This window comes from Littorina saxatilis, linkage group LG5 (assembly GCF_037325665.1).
Source record: "Littorina saxatilis isolate snail1 linkage group LG5, US_GU_Lsax_2.0, whole genome shotgun sequence".
Lineage (NCBI taxonomy): Eukaryota > Metazoa > Mollusca > Gastropoda > Littorinimorpha > Littorinidae > Littorina > Littorina saxatilis.
Window position 1 is genome coordinate 35779992 of NC_090249.1, and position 20000 is coordinate 35799991.

The 20000-nt window shown below is 43.2% G+C and overlaps 1 protein-coding gene across 2 annotated transcripts in view; it reads right to left on the reverse strand.

Moving 5' to 3' along the window:
- LOC138966983 (collagen alpha-1(IX) chain-like) overlaps positions 1 to 20000 on the reverse strand; it is a 95153-nt gene that overhangs the window by 35968 nt on the left and 39185 nt on the right. For both annotated transcript variants that reach the window (XM_070339399.1, XM_070339398.1), the window contains exons 3-4: positions 11811 to 12008; positions 5175 to 5246 (exon numbers count right to left, since the gene is read on the reverse strand). In XM_070339399.1, coding sequence (XP_070195500.1) covers positions 5175 to 5241 — 67 coding nt within the window. In that variant the 5' untranslated portion in view covers positions 5242 to 5246; positions 11811 to 12008. The remainder of the gene's footprint in view (positions 1 to 5174; positions 5247 to 11810; positions 12009 to 20000) is intronic.

Below are 20000 nucleotides of genomic sequence, written 5' to 3' on the forward strand. Positions count from 1 at the left end.
TCCACAGCGGCGTATGTGTGCCTTCTGCTTCTTAACGTACGACATGACTAGGATTGCATATGGTAACCCAAACTGAACATGGCTGCCAGAAATATGACCCAGTTGCAGTAGCAGATATAAATAAATCCAGCTCAACAAAAATGTCCTCCGGAAAATAAGCTTTCTTCTCAACATTTCTGCAGCTTTTTCTCCAGCCTTTCTATAAAAGAGAAAGGAGATCCTTTGAAGCTGAAAAGAGAGGCTGTAGAGAAAATTGTACGCACTTTTAGAAAAGTGCTTTCGACAGGAGAAGACAGGCATCCACCTCCCCCCCCCCCCCATTTGTTTCAAAAAGAGTAAGCGCGTTGACAAGATGAATTGCCTCAAATCTGATTTCAAATGTGTCCTGTCGCAAGCTTTCGGTCTGCCGCTAAAAAATAAAAAAAATGCCTACAAATCAGAGAGTTTGAGAAACAAGTCCAGAACTAAAAGAAGAAAGTAAGAGGAAAGAGCAAATTGTAAAATGAAAAGAAAAAAAGAATGTGGAAAATCTGGACACATTTTTCTTTCTTATTAAGACAAACGAATGCTACGAGGGGACATTTGCTCAAAATGTTAAAGTCATATCGATAATGTCTAACTAGAAAACTGTCTCTCATCGCCCCAAAAGCTATACAGTTAAGGGTCGGGGTTGTAATTATGTGACCACATACCTGGAAGACCTTAACGTGTTTGTGTGCATGGAAGAACGAGAAGACGAAGGATAAAAAGAATATGACGGAAAAGCGGTCAGAGGAAAAAGCCAGGAAGGATAAAAGGAAGAGGTGGACAGAAAAGAAGAAGAAACCGACAAGGACAAATACGACGAAGAAGAGGACGACGACGAAAAAGAAGAAGAGGGGCACCCAGCACTGCACCGACTAACACTGCACGTAAAAGGACAGCCCAAAACGGATGCAATCAATTGTGCCGAGGTAGCGTCTAGACACAGTTTAAACACTGTGCAGTAATAAACTGTGGACACGTGCACCCGTGACATTTACCTCCCAAATGAGCAAACAGCGCCCCCTCAAAAGGACATCTCCTGACACCTCAAAGCGAAACCTTGTTGCACAATCTCTGGAACTTATCGCCTGCTTTTTTTTTTTTTTTTTACCTCGGCCGGTTGCAAGCTTCTTCTTTTTTTTTTTAATCTGTCTACCCGTCACCACACTTTCTTCAACTGCGTTGAAATATTGAGAAGATTTTTATCACATTATTTAACTTTTTCTGAACTGACTACTCAAAGCGGTTTTTTTTCTTCAAAATCTCTGGAACCTATCGCACGCATTGCTTTACCTCGGCCGGTTACATCCTTTTTGAAATCTTGATACCCGTATGTCGATTCTTCAAATCGCGTTGAGGTATTGCAGATGTGGTGTGTGTGTGTATGTGGGGGGAGGGTACCATTGTTACAGATTTATTTTCAAGAACTCAGCGTAGAATCAGCTAGTTTCATTTTCATTTTTCATTTTCATTACTTTATTGTCCCATCGCTGGGAAATTCGGGTCGCTTCCTCCCAGTGGAAAGCTAGCAGCAACGGAGTCGCGCTACCCAGGTGTCTGCGTGTTTAGGTGTATTCAGCCACCTGCACTTACGGCAGAATGACCAAGGTCTTGTACGTGCCATGGCACATGGCTTCCGTCTCTGGGTCTGCACATAAAATTGACCCGTGTCCGTCCCGGCCCGAATTCGATCCTGCGACCTTCCGATCACAAGTCCAGTGCTCTACCAACTGAGCTACCGAGCTACAGTTGTGTTGAATCATGCTCCTAACGCGCTGTTACAATCAGAGATCGAACCATTATTGCTGTTACCCAAAACTCTTTCTTTGGAGAACACGTGATAGATCCCTATTTCTCTAAGCATCGCAATGCCAGTAAAAATTCAAACAATCTGTATCCCGCTTGTTAGAAGACTTACGAGGAGAAATGGAACCATAACTACTTTGTATACAAAGACATTCTTTGACAAGTATTGGAGGCGCATGTCCTATGTAGGTATCAAGTTGTAAGCTTTCAAACGGGTAATGAAGAACAAAGAGGCGCAACAGAGCAGTATTGCCATTTCAATTGCGCATAAAACGAAAGAAGTAAATGAAACATCCGCATAAATGACACGTCAGAATGACAATAAAGACTTAATTCAGTACACTTCACAAACACAGACAAGTATTGGAGGCGCATGTCCTATGTAGGTATCAATTTGTAAGCTTTTAAACGGGTAATGAAGAACAAAGAGGCGCCACAGAGAAGTATTGTCCTTTCAATTGCGCATAAAACGAAACAAGTAAATCCGCATAAATGTCACGTCGGAATGACAATGAAGACTTAATTCAGTACACTCCACTAACACAGACAGGCACCTGCCAGACGCGGACAGACATAGACACTACAGCTACAAACACAGACAGACATGCACGCCGACAGACAGACCGACCGACAGACAGACAGACACAGATACACTTGAGACGCGCACACAGACAAACAGACGCACACATACACACACAGGCGCACAAGCAGACACACGCATACACAGACATAGACAGACAGACAGACAGACAGACAGACAGACAGACACACACACACACACACACACACACACACACACACACGCGCTCGCGCGCGCGCACGCACGAACACAAACCCGCACGCACGCACGACATCACACACACACACACACACACACACACACACACACACACACACACACACACACACACACACACACACACACACACACACACACACACACACACATCTAGGACCCGGAGAAATATTCTCATATTTGACGTATTCCTAATTTTACATATCCACAAACGTTGACATTCCACGCAACGTTTTTTTTGTCAGTGACATAGTTGTCTGCCCTCAAGGCGTGACTTGAAAGTTCATTTAACCGAAACTATTTCATTAATTCGTCAGACATTAAACTGTGGCGGTGATGGCTTTGACCTCTTAGAACAATAAGTGCTTGTGCGTAATGTGCATATTTCTCTGGCGGCTAAGTGTTATTCACTGATCACGTGACGCCTACGTCACAACCGACGTCAGCGGGTTATATATGCTTTATAAACCACGGGGATTACTTCTTCTGGTTAATTACGTGCCGTGACGTGTACATGCTCTATGCATCAGCCAGGTGAAGAATGCTTGCCCCTTTTGTGGGACGTCGCGACCGCAGAATTAAATTCTTCAGTAAATGATGCACAATAAAACGTTTATGCACGGTGGATACTGCGCTAATAGTGCTTTTATTCGAAATAAGCTCAAGCCCTCAACAGTTGTTTCTCTAACTGAGTCATTTCATTGTAAATATTTGGAAAATGCCCGTACTCAGCACATAGAGATCTCTGACGACCTGTTAGATATACGCAGACCCCATGAGGCATATGCCTTTGCTTTCATGTACGCTGATGCAACAGAGAATTTCAAGTTTTACGTCCTCACGGCAAAGCCATTAGGGCCATGTTCCCGGGTTGTAGATGAGATACACAATTGTATGCGTGTTTATGTGACATCAGCCATCTGCACTTATGACAGAATGACCGAAGTCTTTTACGTGCCACTGTGGTGACTCGGGGGCGGGACATGGCTACCGTCTCTAGGTCTGCACATAAAATGACCCGTGTCCGTCTCAGCCCGGATTGGAACCCGCGACTGTAGGATCACAAGTCCAGTGCTCTACAACCTGAGCTTATCTAACCCCCCTCCTCCCCCCCCCCCCCCCGTTGATGCAACAGCGTGATTCTCTTCTGATCTGAATGAATAATTACCAGCACATTATAAAAAGGTGACCTGTTACGAACCCCTGCAGAACGTTGCGCCTTGTTTCAACATCAATAATGAATCTGTGAAAAGTTGTTTGATTCGACCTATATAGAAACGCACACGTTTTGTACACATCTGTGAAGTAGCTGAATTTGTCTGTGTCCAAATCCGTGAAACAGCGGTTTGAATCGACCTGTCGAAAAGCACAGGTTTTGTCCAAATCCGTGAGACAGCGGTTTGAATCGACCTGTCGAAAAGCACAGGTATTGTCCAAATCTGTGAATTAGCTGTATTTTGGTCGGAGGAGGTCTTAAAAAGGAGGCTACCACAGTATATATAGATCTGTCCCCTTTCTGCAGATAGACAGACAGACCCATAAGCAGACAGATAGACAAACAGACCCATAAGCAGACAGATAGACAGACAGACCCATAAGCAGACGGATAGACAGACAGACCCATAAGCAGACAGATAGACAGACAGACCCATAAGCAGACGGATAGACAAACAGACCCATAAGCAGACAGATAGACAGACAGACCCATAAGCAGACAGATAGACAGACCCATAAGCAGACAGATAGACAGACCCATAAGCAGACAGATAGACAGACAGACCCATAAGCAGACAGATAGACAGACAGACCCATAAGCAGACAGATAGACAGACAGACCCATAAGCAGACAGATAGACAGACAGACCCATAAGCAGACAGATAGACAGACAGACCCATAAGCAGACAGATAGACAGACAGACCCATAAGCAGACAGATAGACAGACAGACCCATAAGCAGACAGATAGACAGACAGACCCATAAGCAGACAGATATACAGACAGACCCATTAGCAGACAGATAGACAGACAGACCCATAAGCAGACAGATAGACAAATATATATGCAGACGGACAGAACAGATAGTCAGACAGACAGACAGACAGACAGACAGACAGACAGACAGGCAGGCAGACAGACAGACGCGGCGGGCAGGCAGAAAATCAGAAAGAAGGACAGACACGCATACAAATATATAACAAACTGACAGACAAACAGAAGTATAGTTAAAAACAAACAGACAGACAAACGCATACAGACAGATACAGACAGACACACCGACAGATTGACAGACGCAATCAGTCAACCAGTCAGCCAGAAAGACAGCCACACAGCCAGATAGCCAGATAGACAAGATACACTAAGACAGACACACAGGCACATTGCCAGACACAGTCAGTCAACCAGTCATTCAGAAAGACAGCTACACAACCAGATAGTCAGATATACAAGATACACTGAGACAGACACACAGGCAAATTGCCAGACACAGACAATAAGCCAGAAAGATAGCCAGCCAGCCAGCCAGCCAGCCAGTTATATCAGACTTACGTGTATAGACTTTGGGGCAGCAGAGCAGTAGTACTCCTGGCAGGAATGTAGGAAACAGGGGACGCATGGCTCCTGCAATTAGAAAACAAGAAATGGTATGGGTAGAAGCATTGTACATTATCTGCCTTTCTGCGGCTATTTTGACCGTTTACATGACAACATTTTTGTTCAGAAGCACTTTTTACATTTAGTCAAGTCAAGTTTTGACTAAATGTTTTAACATAGAGGGGGAATCGAGACGAGGGTCGTGGTGTATGTGTGTGTGTCTGTCTGTCTGTCTGTGCGTGTGTGTGTGTAGAGCGATTCAGAGTAAACTACTGGACCGATCTTTATGAAATTTTACATGAGAGTTCCTGGGTATGAAATCCCCAGACGTTTTTTTCTTTTTTTCGATAAATGTCTTTTATGACGTCATATCCGGCTTTTTGTAAAAGTTGAGGCGGCACTGTCACACCTTCATTTTTCAATCAAATTGATTGAAATTTTGGCCAAGCAATCTTCGACGAAGGCCGGACTTCGGTATTGCATTTCAGCATGAAGGCTTAAAAATTAATTAATGACTTTGGTCATTAAAAATCTGAAAATTGTAATTAAAATTATTTTTTTATAAAACGATCCAAAATTACTGTTATTTTATTCTTTATCATGTTCTGATTCCAAAAACATATAGATATGTTATATTCGGATTAAAAACAAGCTCTGAAAATTAAAAATATAAAAATTATGATTAAAATTAAATTTCCGAAATCGTTTTAAAAACAATTTCATCTTATTCCTTGTCGGTTCCTGATTCCAAAAACATATAGATATGACATATATAAGCTGTGTTTGACAGAATGATACAACACCGGCATAAAGAAATAGAGTAAAACGTTGACGAATGTGCACTACCGTGTACCCAATTAACGCCGTATAATTATATGAAAGGTTACGTTTGAGATTCTGAACCAAAAATGCATTTGTACACGGAATCACGCAACCGTCACACCCTCACAAGTAACCAAAGACCCAATCTTTTTACCACAAAAAAAGTTGTTTGTTTGTTTAAAAACACGTCCTTCTGGCTTTGAAGTTTCACATTCTGTTTAATCTGGCAAATTCTTTTTGAGGCATAGTCGAAAGGAGCGAGTCAATACATCAAAAACAGTCATGTCAGCGGGGCTGCATGGTTGATTACCTAACGCCAACAAAGTTTCTCTTCTTCTTCTATTCAAGTACAGAGTTTAGCGTAGATGAGAATTCTATGTAGATGAAGGACAAATTCTTTTGGCATGCATCAAAGGGATTGTAGACAAATAGTTGGACTTAACAAAACAGAACAGATAATACTCAACATGATTGCACAAAAGCATGTAAAAGACTTTTGCCAACATCAGAAGTTGAAGAATAATTTATGTTAACCTTATTCCTCCAATCGTATAAGTAATGCAATAATTAAATGCAAAGAGTGAATCTATGTATTACCGCCTCCACCTACATCGGATTCCCCTACCGCAAGAGCAAGGCGTACAGACATGCAAAACGCATTAGTTCGCTGTATTACAAATATCTACCGAATAAAACAACGCCTTGATACCCACTTAAAAGCAGACTCTACATAAAATGTAAAACAGTATGGGAGAGGGGGGGGGGGGGGAGTTTACCGCCAAACCGATATTCCGGGAGTATAGAATACACAGAGATGATTATCCTTCTCATCATTTAAAACATAGCAAGGAATCTACAAAATGGTGATAGAGTAAAACTCTGAACCAGTACAACAACATCCTCCATCCCACCACATCACACCCCCCCAAACAAAACAACATAATACACTCACACACAAACACACATTCACACACCCCCGACACACACACACAACACAAAAGAAAGAAAGAAAGAAAAGTAAAAATGAAATCAGGGCGGGCCACACACGTGCTAGAACGCACGTCCCACGTGTCAACGGTAAGAAACGGTAAAGGTTAAGGCTAACAAACACTCCAAACACGACATTGTTTTAAAGCATAATCTGTTTTTCGACAGTATGCATCAAACATACCAATACCAGCTGGTATCGCCTGATTGAGAGCAGAACAAGCTTGGACTCATTCCGCACGCGACTCCGAGGTGACTCGCAACACGAATACGTCACTCAGCAACAAGCTTTGGTTTAAAGAAATGTTTTATTTCCAGTTACTTGTACATGAAGTGTACATACAGTTATAAACATGAAAACAACAACAAGCCTATGGCTTATAGGGATGTCTTCAAAAGCAACAAGCTTTGACTTCAGTCACATAAACGTTTACCTCTCTCGAATGATCTGGTAAATTTCAAAACAATAAATGCCAAGACACAGGCCAAGCATAACTCATTCAGGACGCTTAGTACTCCGAAATGAATCGGATCGTCGTAAAACGAATACGTCACTCAGCAACTAGTTTTGACTTCAGTCACATAAATGTTGACTTCTTTCGAAATATCCGGTAAGTTTCAAACCAATAAATGTCCAAAATAAAGAAGCCGTGTCGGTGTCTGTACAGCTACCACATCGGCCAACCTCTCTCGAAATATCCGGTAAGTTTCAAACTAATCAATGTCCAAAATAAAGATCCCGTGTCGGTGTCTGTACAGCTACCACATCGACCAACCTCTCTCGAAATATCCGGTAAGTTTCAAACCAATTAATGTCAAAAAAAAAAAGATCCCGTGTCGGTGTAGACCAACCTCTCTCGAAATATCCGGTAAGTTTCAAACCAATTAATGTCCAAAATAAAGATCTCGTGTCGGTGTCTGTACAGCTACCACATCGGCCAACCTCTCTCGAAATATCCAGTAAGTTTCAAACCAATAAATGTCCAAAATAAAGATCCCGTGTCGGTGTACGTACAACTACCACATTGACCAACCTCTCTCGAAATATCCGGTAAGTTTCAAACCAATAAATGTCCAAAATAAAGATCCCGTGTCGGTGTACGTACAACTACCACATTGACCAACCTCTCTCGAAATATCCGGTAAGTTTCAAACCAATAAATGTCCAAAATAAAGATCCCGTGTCGGTGTACGTACAACTACCACATTGACCAACCTCTCTCGAAATATCCGGTAAGTTTCAAACCAATAAATGTCCAAAATAAAGATCCCGTGTCGGTGTACGTACAACTACCACATTGACCAACCTCTCTCGAAATATCCGGTAAGTTTCAAACCAATAAATGTCCAAAATAAAGATCCCGTGTCGGTGTACGTACAACTACCACATTGACCAACCTCTCTCGAAATATCCGGTAAGTTTCAAACCAATAAATGTCCAAAATAAATATGCCGTGTCGGTGTTTGTAGAACTACCACATTATTTACATTTCTGTGTATGTGTTCTTAGCCACTTCAGACCAAAGATACTGCAGGCCGGTGCAGTGAGTGCATTGTATCCAGAACAATAACGCCCCCAAGTCCATTGTACTAAGGCACAAAAAAAAAGTCTGTTTACGGTAACATAGGCAAAAAAATAGGGTCGGTAGGTCGGGATTTTTTTTTTCTCCAAAAAACCATATTTTTAAGTTATTTTGCCAAAAAAACAAAGACTTTTTTTTTCCAAATGCCAAAAAAAGTCTAGGGTCGCGCGAAAAAATAGGGTCGGTCGGGATACCGTAAACAGACTATTTTTTTTTTGCCTAAGGAACCATAATTACAACCAGAAACCGCGGTCTTCGACTCTTGCTATCCTGATATCGAGGAGTCAACGCATTAATGAGCTACATGTCTGTTCTTTTTCTTGAGATGGTCTGATGATTATTTTCCATGTCAGTCCATGACTATGACCAATTGTTCGACGCACAAGGGAGTTGTTCATTGTGTCCATAAGGACACGTTCTAATGACTAAACTTTCCGGTATTTTAAACAAACAAACAAACAACCAACCAACAAACAAACACAAATCTCAAGCAATATTCTATAGCAATGATTCACACCCAGAAAAAAACACGACGATACCGGACAGAAACAAGAAATTCCTTCGAGGTAGGAAAAACACCCCCGTTGGTCAAAGGGAAATAACCATTCTCACTGCCACCAACTGAGAAGGTTATTTCCCTTTGACCATTAATATGTCACTATAAGTCCTTGTAGAATCTTAATCCACCAATAACTCCCTAACCGTGTGTTTGACTGGTCCCAATTTTTGTAAGGACCGTCTCAGGAATGTATAGAACCTGTTCACCAAGTTTGGTGACGATCGGTCCGTTCATTCTTGAGATCTATATGCGAACACAAACACACAAACACACAAACACACAAACACATCGAGCGAAACCTATACACACCCCTATACCGGGGGTGTAAAAAGCCACCTTGAAACCTTACTACTCATCAACTATATAAAGTAACACCACTAAAAGCCACAGCTTAGATGATTCGCTTCAGTCACAAATATCATTCTCCTTGCGTACGGAACAAAACAACGCCTCAAAACCCACTCCAATGCATAATCGAACAAACATTTCGAACAGTGGAGGGAAAGTTCACGACAAAAGAATATAAAAGTATGGAACACACAGAGTTAATTCGCTCCAGTCAGAAATACCATGCTCTTTGCGTACCGAACAAAACAACGCCTTGATACCAATCTAAAAGCAGAGTCCACCGAATGTTTCGAACCGTATGGCAACACTTTTACAAGGAAAAGATATTCCAGGACCTTAGAGCACACTCCCATATCCCCGTATCTAGGAGTATAGAACACACACACACACTCAGAGATCAATGGATGAAAAGGCGGTGTTATAAAATCAAGAGTCTCTGTTTCTATAGCCACCAAGAATTCAAGGAATCTGGCTTGAATAAGACCTAGGCCCAGTGTCACCCTTGTGTGTGACCTATATAAAACACATTTCACGTGGTTCCAATCACACAGTCGCAACGTTTTGGCAAGAATGCCGCCAACATATTGGGACCAACCCCCCACTAGCTGACAATGTAGCACTATAACAGACTGCCGAAAGACTATATTAAGATGATATTCTGGCGTAACTCTTTGCATCTGTGCCGTTTGAAGTCGGGCAGACTAAAATATACATTCGTGCATGACGTTCAAAACGAAAGGAAGCAACAAAATCCGGCAACAGCCGTTTGTCATATTTCGTCACTTTACGACACAGCTCGGTAAGGGGCGGAAACTTCGTCCCAGCGAGGCCCTAGAAACCAGAATCGGCCTAAATGAGCTAAGACTGATGTAAGTCTGCCGCGATCTAACATACCCCACTTCTTTTTTTTCTCGAATGAATCAAAGGTGCATGGTGTACCAAAGTAGTAGTGGTAAAATTGATATTAAAAGTCCTACGTTTTTTTGCCATTAAGGACCTGAGTGTTTGTCCGCTTTTTCGGTGTACCGAAAGGACCTGAACCTTCATACGACAAGATAGCCAAAAATTAAACCTCTCGAGATGGTGTCCATGAGAAAGTACCCAATTAGGTGGGACCGTCAGGGTGGGATGAAATGAAATCTCAAACAAATTTAAATTTCAACCAATCGAATCCAGCGCTTGGTTCCCACTCAGTTGGGAACTTTCTCGTGGCTACCACTCTTGGTACTTGAAAGAATACGGAGCATTGAATGAACAATCGACTTTCACCCTCATGTCATATTCATTTTGAAATTACCACTCTATTGTCTATTTTTTTTAATGATTCTGAATGTACCGAATATGATAATTATTAACTAGCCATCCGCGAGATCTTGACCTTAACCGGCCGGACCAGGCTCCGCATGATTCGGCTGTCGGGCTCGGCCGAACTCGTTCCCATCTGGGTTACCTTGACCTCGTCTGACCGACGTACGCTCCATCCAACTTGGCCTAGTTGACTCGACGGAGGTCAGTACAACCCGAACCAGACTGCTTCCATATGATACGGAATTGTATGATCGTGTGCACAAGAAAAAGCAAGGAGAAAAGGTTACACACAAAAACGACCATACACAATATACCGACATCGCACAGAGTACGGCAAGATATACACTGACACACACACACGCACACACACACACACGCACGCACGCACACACACACACACACATACCCCCACACACACACACACGCACCAGTACACACACACACACACACATACACGCACACACACACACACACACACACATACACACACACACAAACACACGCGCGCGCGCACACACACACACCCGCGCACACACACAGAGACAGAGCGTCTGGGATTGTTTTTTGGAGTGGAAGGGGGAAGAGGGAGAAGGAGAGGGAAGGAGGACGGATCAGAAAGTTGACATCATGAGGTTTTTTTTGTATAGCAATAGGAAATACTTGTATAATAAAAACGCTAACATACGCGTCAAGCGAAGAAACGTCGATGTTCATGCGATGTAGCTTTGCTTACTCAGCAATAACTTTCATTCAGGAGTATAGTCATTTGAATGTTTAATAGTAAACAGTGAAAGGAATGAAGTTCAATGCCAGAACTGATTGTTTTCCCCTCACCTTTAACATACTGCCACAGTTCTGCAAAGTTTGGTCCCTCAATATAACAGCTTCCTTGAATTTGGGGCTCTGTGCTTCAAAGGTACCCATTTTCCCCGCCTTCGACTAGGCTCTCGATATAATTCCCACAATCTGAGACATGGTACTTACCCCTGTGTTTCTTTTCGTTGTCGAGTTAGCGTCACGTGAGCTTGCGCGTGCACGCCCTGTCATGAACTGAGAGTACTCTCCCTTCGAGCAGACCTCATTCCCTCTTGTGACGTAGACACTGCGTCACAAATGACGTCACACCTGGCGCCGTACACGTACGGCCGGTCAGCTGTAAGCGCTCATCGGTATGGGTTTATCCTGCACACACATAAACAAAAACACGATTAAAAGGCTTTGTTTGAGGCGAAATACATTCATTCTAAAATTGAAGAACAATAACCCAAACTAACTCTTTCCGGCAACAGTCCGCCGTTTCGGGTTGTCCCTTGAACACGAAAATAAAGTTTACGAAATGAATGCTATGGCCAAAATTATTGCTTTTCCCAATTTTACCTCAGTTTCAACGAAGAACGAATCAAAGCAATACGGTTACACATGGTAATGAATTGGGAATGACTCGTCCAGTTCATTATTTTGTGGCGAAGAAGTACAACTCAAAGCAATATATAAGCTGGTGATTATCCGGCTCAGAATGGTCACTATCGTCTTGACCAATGCGCCACATCTCCCCTCCGCAGTTCAGGAAGCTACATCAGTCTACATCCACCTAATCCTGCTTTCATGAAGACAAAACACCTGCAGATGAGAAAGAGATAGAAAGAGAGAGAGAGAGAGAGAGAGAGAGAGAGAGAGAGAGAGAGAGAGAGAGAGAGAAAGAAAGAGAATGAGAGAGAGGGAGAGAATGAGAGAGAGAGAGAGAGAATGAGAGAGAAAGAGAAAGAGAGAGAGAGAATGAGAGAGAGGGAGAGAATGAGAGAGAGAGAGAGAGAGAATGAGAGAGAGAGAGAGAGAGGGAGAGAGAGAGAATGAGAGAGAGAGAGAGAGAGAGAGAGAGAGAGAGAGAGAGAGAGAGAGAGAGAGAGAGAGAGAGAGAGAGAGAGGCGGATCTGCTACAATTCTGTCCTCCCTTACTGGACTGTGGATAGTGCAAAGATCAAAGAAGGGGAGAACAAAGCGAAAGAAATACTTTAGCTTACAATCCTTGGTACAAAAGGTTCGAGTTGCATGCTGTGCAACACTATTCACACTATATACTCGACTGTTTCGCACCTTCGTTCAAGTACTGAGATTTGCCTCTTCGTTCCTTTATTTATCATCTGCTTACTTCTTTATAATAAAGAAACCCGAAAGAAAAATAAAGAAAAGAAAAGATGAAAAAACAAACACAATTACACAAATAAACAAACATACAAACAAATAAGTCGCGTAAGGCGAAATAACAACATTTAGTCAAGCTGTCGAACTCACAGAATGAAACTGAACGCACATACTCGTAGTTTCGTCAGTCCACCGCTCGTGGCAAAGGCAGTGAAATCGACAAGCCATGCAGAATAGTGCGGTAGTGGTCGCGCTGAGCAGGATAACACGCTTTTCTGTATGTCTATTCTTTTTAGCTTACTGAGTTTGTTTTTAATCCAAACATATCATATCTATATGTTTTTGGAATCAGGGACCGACAAGGAATAAGATGAAATTGTTTCTAAATCGATTTCGGAAAAATAATTTTAATCATAATTTTCATATTTTTAATTTTCAGAGCTTGTTTGTAATCCAAATATAACATATGTATATGTTTTTGGAATCAAAAAATGACGAAGAATAAGATGAAATTGTTTTTGGATCGTTTAATAAAAATATAATTTTAATTACAAGTTTCCGATTTTTAATGACCAAACTCATTCATTAGTTTTTAAGCCACCAAGCTGAAATGCAATACCAAAGTCCGGCCTTCGTCGAAGATTGCTTTGCCAAAATTTCAATCAATTTGATTGAAAAATGAGGGTGTGACAGTGCCGCCTCAACTTTTACAAAAAGCCGGATATGACGTCATCAAAGGTACTTATTGAAAAAATGAAAAAAAAACATCCGGGGATATCATTCCCAGGAACTCTCATGTCAAATTTCATAAAGATCGGTCAAGTAGTTTAGTCTGAATCGCTCTACACACACACACGCACAGACAGACATACAGACACACACACACACACACACAAACACAACACACACACACACACACACACACACACACACACACACACACACACACACACACACACCACGACCCTCGTCTCGATTCCCCCTCTATGTTAAAACATTTAGTCAAAACTTGACTAAATGTAAAAACAAACAGTCAAACAAACAAATGAAGAAACAATTAGGCTAACAAAGGACATCAAGGCCCGTACACAATACGCTTAACAACCCATCCACACACCCTAATCCTCCCAAATCTCTCCATCGCACCTCCTCTCCCACCCGCTACCCAACACTCCCCTCCCCACCCCCCAATGTGTAAATGACAACCACCAGGTAAACAAGCAAAGAAAAACCGTGTGCTGACGAGCGAACAAGACATCTGTACGGCAGAAATGAACGGACTGGCCTCCCAGCCTCGCTTTGATACCTGGAGACCCACGTGACGTGCTCGCGCGAACTAGCTTCCGGTTTGTGACTGCAAGCCGCTTGGCCGATGACGGAAGGAAGGTGTGGCCAAGCGATGTGTATGTTTATTGTATTGATTATTCCGACGGCGAAGAAGTGTATATAACTGTCGAACAAACATGCTGACGCCTACTTAGTTGCACATCTTTGACGGAGAGAGAGAGAGAGAGAGAGAGAGAGAGAGAGAGAGAGAGAGAGAGAGAGAGAGAGAGAGAGAGAGAGAGAGAGAGAGAGAGAGAGAGAGAGAGAGAGAGAGAGACACACACACACACACACACACACACAGAGATACACACGCACGGACATAGGGACAGACAGACACTCACGCACGCCTGCACACACGTACGTACGGCACGCACGCAGACAAGCAATAAATCCCACGACCTGTCTTTTCTTTATGGAGACAATTAATTGTCTCCAACTTGCACAACTGGTTACGTTTATAATGAACACTTTACGTATTCGTAAGGCATCAGAGACAGAATTTTCTCGCTTATTCACGTATAAAGGAATGAACAAACAAACGAACTGGTGTAATCTTTTCTGTCACAATCTATCCACCCTCTAACTTGTGCGACATACGCATGGAAGCGCGTGCATGAGTGTACGAGAGAGAGAGAGAGAGAGAGAGAGAGAGAGAGAGAGAGAGAGAGAGAGAGAGAGAGAGAGAGAGAGAGAGAGAGAGAGAGAGAGAGAGAGAGAGAGAAATCAAAATGTATCATGCCTCTTAATTGAACAACAGGTTCCGTTTATTGTAAAAACTTTACTAAGCTTGCTGAGTGGACAATTTCTCACAGCTTTGTACGCATGGTATGGGACTGAGTTCTAAACAAAGAGCAAACAGAAACTTTGCGATGCGTGCGCAGAAAACATCTAAGTTGCAGTTCGGCCAACAAGGGCAGACACAATCGTAAAAAAGAGATGGCAACAATAAAAAGAGTTGTTCATTGCGACAACAAAATGAAATGACCCAAAAAAAACATACTACGACAGGAAATAGATTTACATAAAAATAAGAGTCCTGGATGTATGCTGTCTGGAAAAGGCCCCCCGTCGAGATTGACGCAGCAGATATAATATAAGTATCAGACGTAAATGAAATATATCATACGTTAATTAAATATATAATATAAAAATAATATCACGTGAGCTGCTTCTTTGAGTCTTTTGTTCCAGAGTGTAAAACATGTCTTGCACTTGCAGAGCTAAAAGAAATACGAGGGGGACTTATTATATTTTGCAACCTGGGCAAATTAATGAAGTCACTACTTTGCTTTATTCATGAAATCAAAGACCAGTTTTGGGAAGACTTGTGACAACAAATATTACTTGATTCCGTGCAACCGTTTTCATGCAATGTGATACAATGTCCAGTAAGGGCGATGGGTCTCCTGCCAGCAGTGTTGACCTTTCGCGAAGAGATTTTCGAGCTATGATGTATTATGGCTACTGCCTGGGAAACTCTTTTCAAGAGTGCTTTTTAAGTTTAAAATATTGTGTTGAAAATCAATCTCCACCGAAAGCCACCGTTTTCAGGTGGTTCAGACTGGTCATTACTGGCGCGTGGACGTTAAAAAACGTTGACCGTTGTGATCGAATGGCAACAATCGTTACCCCAGAAAACGTCTCTAGGGTAGAGTCCCTGATTGAGAAGGACCCAAAAATGATATATGCTGAAATACATGATAGAATGAAGATTTAATCGGGAAGTCTCACTTGTAGTTTTCACGGCTGCTGTGGCCTAAGGAAACGGTGTGACGGTTGGGTGCCCTATAACCTTAGTGAAGAGCTAAAGCGGGGTAGGGGGGACTGGTGCACCTGTATGCTATGAACAGTTGACGGAAGAAGGTTTCCTCGCGTTTGGGACATCGTAACAGAAGACCAAACATGGGAAAACCAAAAGGACCCAAAGATGAAGCAACAGTTGGCGGTGTGGGTCTTCCTAGATAAGAACCCACCTGTACAATTCAAAAGAAACAGAAATGCTACCTAACAAATGATAGTGTATTTCTTTGCAAAATCCGGCCACGTTGCCACCATATCACTTGAGGACTCAAGATTCAAGACTCAAAGATTTTAATGTCCTTATAAAAAAGAAGGAAAGACAAACGATAACTGATGGCTGGTATGTCAGCCACTGCTTGTCTAATTTCTTTCTGGTATGTCACGTCAGCCATTGCTTGCCTAATTTCTTTCTGGTATGTCACGTCAGCCACTGCTTGCCTAATTTCTTTCTGGTATGTCACGTCAGCCATTGCTTGCCTAATTTCTTTCTGGTATGTCACGTCAGCCACTGCTTGCCTAATTTCTTTCTGGTATGTCACGTCAGCCACTGCTTGCCTAATTTCTTTCTGGTATGTCACGTCAGCCACTGCTTGCCTAATTTCTTTCTGGTATGTCACGTCAGCCACTGCTTGCCTAATTTCTTTCTGGTATGTCACGTCAGCCAATGCTTGCCTAATTTCTTTCTGGTATGTCACGTCAGCCAATGCTTGCCTAATTTCTTTCTGGTATGTCATGTCAGCCAATGCTTGCCTAATTTCTTTCTGGTATGTCATGTCAGCCAATGCTTGCCTAATTTCTTTCTGGTATGTCATGTCAGCCAATGCTTGCCTAATTTCTTTCTGGTATGTCATGTCAGCCACTGCTTGCCTAATTTCTTTCTGGTATGTCACGTCAGCCACTGCTTGCCTAATTTCTTTCTGGTATGTCACGTCAGCCACTGCTTGCCTAATTTCTTTCTGGTATGTCATGTCAGCCACTGCTTGCCTAATTTCTTTCTGGTATGTCACGTCAGCCACTGCTTGCCTAATTTCTTTCTGGTATGTCACGTCAGCCACTGCTTGCCTAATTTCTTTCTGGTATGTCATGTCAGCCACTGCTTGCCTAATTTCTTTCTGGTATGTATGTCAGCCACTGCTTGCCTAATTTCTTTCTGGTATGTTGCACACGACATCCCCGATCGGGTGTCCATGGTCTACTGCTCCATCACGAAAAACCCAGCACGCACACATCAGCTGTAACTCTTGACTTTCTAGCCGCAAATGATGTTCACCTACCTATACCATATTCACACGCCTTAGACCCCTGTGACTGGTTTCCGCCAAGAGGCAGTTGAAGGGAAAGCAGTTCCAGAACACCCAAGATGCCCGAGCATTCCCGAGGGCGTTAATTTTGACATACCCCAGTCAACGTGTTGGGGTGTCATGGACAGCTGGTTTAAGAGGATGGTACAATGTGTACAAGCTGAGGAGAGATTATTCCAAAATATGGAGTAGACAGATTAGTTGTAAGTGTTGTAGAAAACCCAGGTTGCAAAACATAATGAGTGCCCCTCGTACGTGCGCATTACGAGAAAGACATGCATGAGACCGAAGACAGACAGACTCTTGGCCTGTGTAAACCGGAACATTACACACTCCACCCACAATGTCAGAAAAAAAAAGAATACAAGCCTTGCTAGTGAAGGACAGACTTTTAAGGCCGTCCTTGATATAGCCCAAAGTCGTCTTTTTACTGAAAATTCAGTGCCAAAGCATCGTGCAGCCAGCTTAGTGAAGTGGACTTTGCGAAGTCGAATTTGCCCAATGTATGACGCGCTTCAGTTAACCTCTGTAGACCTGTACACAATTTCTAGTACGTGATTTCGTCTTCTAGGGCGTATAGGACGCAGGGACGCGCTCTGTGGGGAGCCCGGAAAGCGCTGTGCTAGGTCTTTGCATCGTCGAAACTAAACTCCAGCCCGCCACACGTTTAAGCACCACATGCCCTGAACGAAAGAAAGCACAAATGACAGATCGGTCTCGTATTGCGTAACCCGAAATACAAAAGATATTGTAGCAAGCACACCTTGCGAACTACAAAGAAAACCTGCATAAAGCAGACCACATCCGGCTGATACAAACCAACAAACAAACACCTCGCCGTGAGTCTGGATAAATGCAAGTGCATGTATAGACTGTGTAAACAATTGCTGAAGGCATTTCTCTCCTTGCTGGTTTAGCTTTAGTTGCACCCCCTGTGCCTCTGACTGCAGAGCCGGGTAGAGACAATCAAATCGTGTCGCCAACGGCCAGTGACAACGCGTGACGTGAGCGGAAAGGAGAGACCGCGCATGCGTGAACTACGGAAGCTTACAACCCAACGCATCTCACCACGATTCACCACCATTCACTGCGATTCCCACACTCGCACCTCAAACCGGTCACCTGTCCTCTCCCCCCCCCCCTTCCCACTTCGCCAGAAACATGTGTAAAATCCACCCCCTATCCGTCCCTCTTACTCCAACCTTGACATCCCACTCAAAACATGTCACATTTTTTTTTATGAGAAAGGATCATTCTTGGTTTATGTGGTCGACAATTTTTTTTAGCAGTTTCAGCACAGATGAGGTACTCGAAGTAAATTTTAGTTTACATTTCACTGAAGCGGTATAAAGATTACAGCGCTATCATTCAGTGTCGGACCCACACAATTAGAGTGCTTCGACGCGTCCATTTTGCTAAGGTTAGTGAAAACGAGTGTGGTTTACCAAATCTCATCGAGAACCATGAATGAACATTAATGCAGCCAATAATTATGGGTATACTCTGGTTCTGCAAGGTGTCTTTGTTCGCATCGTGCATCTTGATTTTACTGTCTCTGGCAACTGCAGCGGTTGCAGCACTGATATCATTAGCGCTGTCTGTGCATCACGTGCACATGTAATGCAGGTTGACCGCAAAAAAACTATACCCGACACTTTGTGCTGGCACTGCGATTCCCACACTGACTCGCACCTCAAACGGGTCACCTGTGTCTCCCTCCCCTTCCCCCATCACCAGTACCAGGTGTAAACTCCACCCCTTATCCCTCCCCAACCTTACCATCTCCCCTCCCTCCCGCCCCCCACGTTCTTCCGGCATCACCAGTACCCGGTGTACACTCCCCACCCCCTGGGCGCGTAACCCCCCCCCCCCACCCCACCCCGATTACCTTCTTCTACTATCATCAGTACCCGGTGTGACCCTCTCCTTCACCTTCTATACAGCTACCCACTCGACATTATACCTATCATCACGAAAGGTAGACAGAAAGGGAGGCGTGAGGAAGTATTTTTTCTCTTTCTTTTTCTCCTTTTTTTCGGGGAGCTTCGCGAAAAGGTCAGTCCACTTCCCTTTTTCCCTTGCAGTTTTTTTTTTAGCGGCGCTTACGTCATCGGAATGCGGCGGATGTTTGGCGCTGGGGGCAAAAAGGTTAGCGACACCGGTATGACGACTCAAGACCCGGTAGGTCATTCCGTGGCTGGAAAGGGGTCATGGGTACAAAATCCTCCTGGGAGTTTGAGAGTTAGGGGTTGCTTAGGTGTAGCATATATATATATATTACAGGCATTAAGTGAAACCAGGCATTACGCGTAATGCCTAAAATGATCAGGCATTACGCGTAATGCCTGTGACCACAAGGCATTACATGTAATGCCTAAAAATACCAGGCATTACGTGTAATGCTTGAAAATCATTGTCAGGCATTACACGTAATGCCTGAAACCTGTTACAGGCATTAAGTGAAACCAGGCATTACGTGTAATGCCTGAAATGTTCAGGCCTGTGACCACTAGGCACTACACGTAATGCCTAAACGTATATAATGCCTGAAACCTCTCTGCAATTGTCGTTGGTGAGGTTTCTGTTGATGTTTGTTGGTGGT